Source organism: Semicossyphus pulcher, unplaced genomic scaffold, assembly GCF_022749685.1.
Source record: "Semicossyphus pulcher isolate SPU_LCO1_2020_fin unplaced genomic scaffold, fSemPul1.0.p SCAF_21, whole genome shotgun sequence".
Lineage (NCBI taxonomy): Eukaryota > Metazoa > Chordata > Actinopteri > Labriformes > Labridae > Semicossyphus > Semicossyphus pulcher.
The window spans coordinates 5,205,603-5,211,054 of NW_027211695.1; the positions used below are offsets into that span (position 1 = coordinate 5,205,603).

General features: G+C 37.8%; 1 protein-coding gene across 1 annotated transcript; it reads left to right on the plus strand.

Annotated features, from left to right (window-relative positions):
* Positions 1–2,433: 2,433 nt before the first annotated feature.
* LOC138600956 (dynactin subunit 6-like) lies at positions 2,434–4,583 on the plus strand. Its single transcript, XM_069672521.1, has 7 exons — positions 2,434–2,517; positions 2,754–2,818; positions 2,929–3,034; positions 3,161–3,249; positions 3,564–3,611; positions 3,896–4,038; positions 4,148–4,583. Exons 1-7 carry the CDS (start codon positions 2,483–2,485, stop codon positions 4,244–4,246), a joined length of 585 nt encoding a protein of 194 aa, XP_069528622.1. The 5' UTR covers positions 2,434–2,482; the 3' UTR covers positions 4,247–4,583.
* The last annotated feature ends 869 nt before the right edge of the window (positions 4,584–5,452 follow it).

Here is a 5,452-nt window from a genome sequence, read left to right on the forward strand (position 1 = left end):
GAGGGAGACGCAAACACGGAGAGACTCGAACAGCGAGCAGAGTCTTCACATTCATCTTTAATTAGCCGGGATTTTTTAATGAAACAATTGAGGTAAAGAGTGCACCTGTTGCGGAGAGCAGAGAGAAGCTCGAGTTTGAACTGCTGAATAAAACAACACAACACCCAAATAAATTATTCATAAACAGTTAAATCAAGTTAAAGTATCCTCCTGTCCTGTACGGCGAGATTAATTAACTCAATTTCCTGTTGCGTCATCAAAAAAATGACCAATTTCACTCAAAAAAACTGTCTGTTTTGAATAAAAATTACATCAAAAACTCACTTTTCCAACATTGTTATCTTACCTTCAACGTCTCTATGTCGAGAGTAGCCGACTGCTCCATGTTATAACCTCATTTGTCACAGTTACATATTCCCACAAAGTTCAAACAACCTCAACGCTCGGAATGCATCCCAGTCGCGCGAGCTACCTCACTCTTCTTCTTCCCATTCAGAAAAAAAACACAGCGTTTAAGGTAAGTAACACTTTTTTTAACTACATATTAACGGTGCTTCCGCTATATTTTTTTTAACGCGTAATATCTCTGTTACTACTGTTCAAAAACAGGCTACGATCTTAATTAGACACGCGGGCACAGGGGCTCCCGTCCGCCGCGCACTTTTCGTTCAAGCAGCTGATGAGACGGGTCGCTCTCGTGCAGAACTCACCAACGGCAAGTCAAACAGAATGAGGGCTCATACTTCCGGTAAGGATTTTCAAAGTAAAAGCCAGAAATTGAGTGTACGCTTGTATCCCCGCTGTATTTATCAACCTCCTGGGATATTATTTTTCAAACAGACCTAAGTACATTTTATCAAGTCTAATTTAAAGCACAACTCTGTTGTATTTGTACTTACCTTCCTACATTGTGAAGGCTAATATTGTTCCTTTTACTCAACTTAAATCATATGAAAGCTTTATCTACTTTAGATTTAGATTTTTTATGCAAAATATAACTCAAATATAAATAAGTATATATTATTTTTAGTTAAGCTATGCCGCAGTATACTTGGTAAATACATTTTCCTTCACCAGCTGCAACCATGAAGTGAAGTACATATGGATCACCACCTATTATAATCCAGTGATGAAATATAGATGACTTGGAACAGGGCCATGCAATTGTGGTTACATTTACTTCTGAAATAAAACATATATTTTGAATTTAACACTCTAATAAACAAAGACTTTGGATGCGGTACTTTTAAAGGTAACTTTACTTGAGTAGGCTATCCTGTATTTAGATTCTTACTGTACACCTCAACGGGTGTTTCCATTAGTTCTAGCTGATTAAACCTCTGCTCAGGTTTAGAAAAGTGGAGCTTAGCTGGAATAGTCAGTTGGAGAAGCCTTGTATGAAGATCATATATCTGAGTATACGTTTAAGTACCAATACTACACTATAAAAAAAACATGTGAATCATTACATGTGAAAGTTGTGTAGCCTACACAAGTAGTATAGAAGTAGCCTATTACAGAATGTACTTTCTTAATTATCCAGTAAGTGTTGGATCATAAATATTGATGGGGTCACATTTTTTTGCTCATGCTGTCATACTTCGCAAAACCTATATTTTATTCTGAAATCAGGGTAATGTTCGATTTCCTGTTTTGTCACCAGGAACTGAGGTTGATTCGTTACAATTTGAATCTTTTTAGGAGGGAAAGGATTGGTCAATATTCCTTAAATTAGCTTAAACTGTTTAAAACTTGGTTAAGAGGTGACTGCATAAGAAAACTCACACTGTCCCTAATTAACTATTTTATTTGGATGCCTTATATTCAAATTTGACCATCAATAAACCCCTTAGCTCTTAGCTAATGTTAAGCTATAACATGAAAAAAATTATATAAGTCTCTACATAAATGTTAAAAAATATATATTTATAGTTTTCCTCTAAAAGCACATCCAGTAAATATAACTGGCTTTCCCTACAGTTCTATTAGTTCCCATTAGTGGATAGTTAGTGCACTCTGCAGGACACATGGTGACACTGCAACAAGAGTAAAATATGTACTAGGAAATCTCATACCATAACTCCTTTTGCTCGTTAATTCTTCGTTATATTTATGGCTGAAATGTAAAATGAGATTTAAATTAGTATTATTTAATATTATTTAAATATATATATATTTATTTTTTTGGTGAAAAAGAATATAGATGGAAGAATACAGTTTAAAAAGCAAACGAAAACGGGTTTTGTTTTACGTAGTTTATGAATATAAATGTTGATGTATTGGCATGAAAATTATGGTTATCAAGATAAATGGATATGTTTTAACCGTAATAAGTGCACATTGCAGTAACATTGAAATCACAGTAGAGGGCAGCAAAGTTTCATGCTGGCTCTTTTCAGACAAATGTAATCAACCCCTGAGAGCCAGGTTTTTAACTAGGATAACTAATCAACTACCAATTGTATTCACCACCATCGCAAGGATGTCAGACGCCAAGCAAATCATGGCACAGAAAAGGTAGATGACTACGTGTGTACAACGTTATCCTGTTATATTTTCAGATATCCTTTGTAGAATTGTGGATATTAGGATATAAACGTGTCATATTAAGTCATAATAATCTTGCTAATCACAGATGGCAACACCCCCGTTTTATTGGGTTGGCTATTTATCTGCTTGTGATATAGCTTACTTTATACGGTTGTTGTGCATTATTGTTTGAATAACAAAATATCTTCGTTGTGTTCTTGCAGTGCTAAAATAGCAGCTGGAGCTGTTGTGTGTGTTGAGAGTGAAATAAGAGGAGATGTGACCATTGGTGAGAATTTGCTTTTAATTTAACAAAAAGCGCCATTCCTATATCTTTTTTATCCAGCGTATGAATATGCTCCTATAATAGGCCTCTTTATTTTTTTAATGTTTCTACAGGTGCTAGAACAGTTGTCCACCCCAAAGCCCGGATCATAGCAGAGGCAGGGCCTATTGTTATCGGAGAGGGTAATCTAATAGAAGAGCAGGCGCTTATCATTAACAGGTACAGTGTGTCTATTTCAACTTAATCCCCTATTTGTTCATTACAGTTGCGCCTTATGTTGTTTTTTCTTATCTAATCTTATCTTATCTTATATAATAATATATTATATGTGTTTTTATCCTGTAGTTATCCAGAGAATATCATGCCAGACACAGAGGGAGTGGAGCCAAAAACCATGACAATAGGGGCCAATAATGTGTTTGAAGTTGGATGTGGTATCCTTTGCAATGCGAATAATGATATGCAGGCATCTGGCAGTGGAGTCTGATTTCAAGTAGCAAGAAACGTATCTACAGACAAAAAGAAAGATGTGTTTGAGCTTGTTTATTTACAGTATTGCAATTACAAAGTGTATCCACCAGGGAGCACTATCACATTTAGGGGAAAAAATCACTTTTACTACATATCTGATCCTTCTTATATTATCTTTATTTAAAAATAAAGAAATACATACCAGCCAATATAATTAACTATTAACTGTTTTAATGTGCTTATACATAGTTTTAAATCCTTAGCGATTGTGCAACAGTATCTCAGGCTTTGAAAATCGGAGACAACAATGTGATTGAGTCAAAAGGTAAGCAATCTCCAATCACTTACTGAATTTTCATTAGGAGGAATAAAATCTTTAGTTATCAATAAGTAATTTTATTTACCATTATGGGAACATATAGATGGTCATTATTGGCTTTTTTAATACCTGACTAATGAGTGCATCACCGTATTGACCACCTTTTTCCGGCTATAAAGTAGAACCTGTTCATTGATTTTAAACGCTGAAAAAGACTGTCTAAATTTACCCAGAGAATTCCATAGTGTATAGTATAAGAAAATGCATCTTTGTGCTGTTTTGAATCCCAGCTGATCTCGGGAGAAACGTGATCCTGACCAGTGGGTGCATCATCGGCGCATGCTGCCAGGTCAACACGTGCGAGGTTGTGCCAGAGAACACGGTCGTGTACGGTTCGAACTGCATCAGGCGCGTGCAGAGCGAGAAGCCACAGGTCAGCCTCCTCTGATGCTTGTCTTTTATGCCTGTTAGTCACGAAGTTTTGTTTACATGTGTGCAGATGCGTGTTAACAGATGATGGCTTTTTTTCTTTTGTCTTGCAGCCTCAGACTCTGCAGCTGGACTTCCTCATGAAGATTCTGCCCAACTATCACCACCTGAAGAAGACGGCCAAAGGAGGCGGCACGCCTGTGAGAAACTAACATGGAGCCAAATCCAGTTAAAGTTCACCTCCTGCAACCTAAAGCCTCTGCACTCTCAAACTGCACTTGTCTTACAGTTTATTGTTGTTTCAAAATGTCTAGTAGAATACCTCTGGCACTGATAACGACCATCACACGCTCCATATTTCTTCCTGCATATGAGGAGTGACGCCAATCTTCAGCACTTGTGACAATGTCTAGTTTTGCACTTTTGCTTTCAGAACAATATTAAGACTATTTGTGATATATTTTCAACATTTTCTGTGCCATTTAATCGATTATACACATATATATTTATAATTGAACCAAAAACATGCATAAGTATTGCAATAAAGACTCAAACATTAAGCTTGAGATCCTGAAAGTGTTCCTATATTTTTTGACCATAAGGGGGGGCTATTGAGCAAGTATTCAACTCTCTGCTTTGAGGGCTTTGTTTCATCAGGTGATAAAAAATATCCAATTAGATTGGTTTTTATTTATAATGCAGCAAAAATATCGATATTATCATGTTTTTTGTGCTAAAAATAGTCATAAAATTAAGTTTCTAGGCCAAATTTGCATTTGTAACTGTGACTGCAAGCTGCTTTATCATTTAAAAAGTGCAATGACAGAGCAAACAAGATAAGTTTGGGTGTGGTAGTCCTCATCTTGGATCCGGTAGGTTGCCAGTCCTGCGCCCTCCCACCAGGGGTTGCCAAATTGGTGCCGTGGGTACAGAGGGGATTCCACACCCGCACAATGCCTGGTTTATTGTAATTGACACGGGTGTGGTTGCAACTAGCATTTCCGCTGCAGTATGGGTCTAAATAATCCCAGGTGCCCCCCCTTCCCTCCCTCCTCATGCCTGAGCCCCTTGGGTGTTGCTCCCATCTGTTCTACAGCATTGCAGATTTGGGTGTGAACGGATGTGTGTGTGTGTGTGTGGTGGACACTCAGCGGCACATCGCCGCCTGAAACACCTGACATAAGAAGTTCAGAAGTCACGTTTAACAGTTGTTTCCTTTAAACTCTTGTAGCTGTAAAACAAGCTCAAGGCCGCTGCTCATCAGAGTTTAAAGGGTTTGTTTTCGTGCCGGGCGCTGCACAGGACAGCAGCTCCCTGTAGGAGGCCCTCAGCTGGTGTCGCACACTGCCAATACTCATTTGAACATGTCACGGTGGAGTCCCATGAGGAGTCCACGTCAACCAGGGGCTAATTATTTC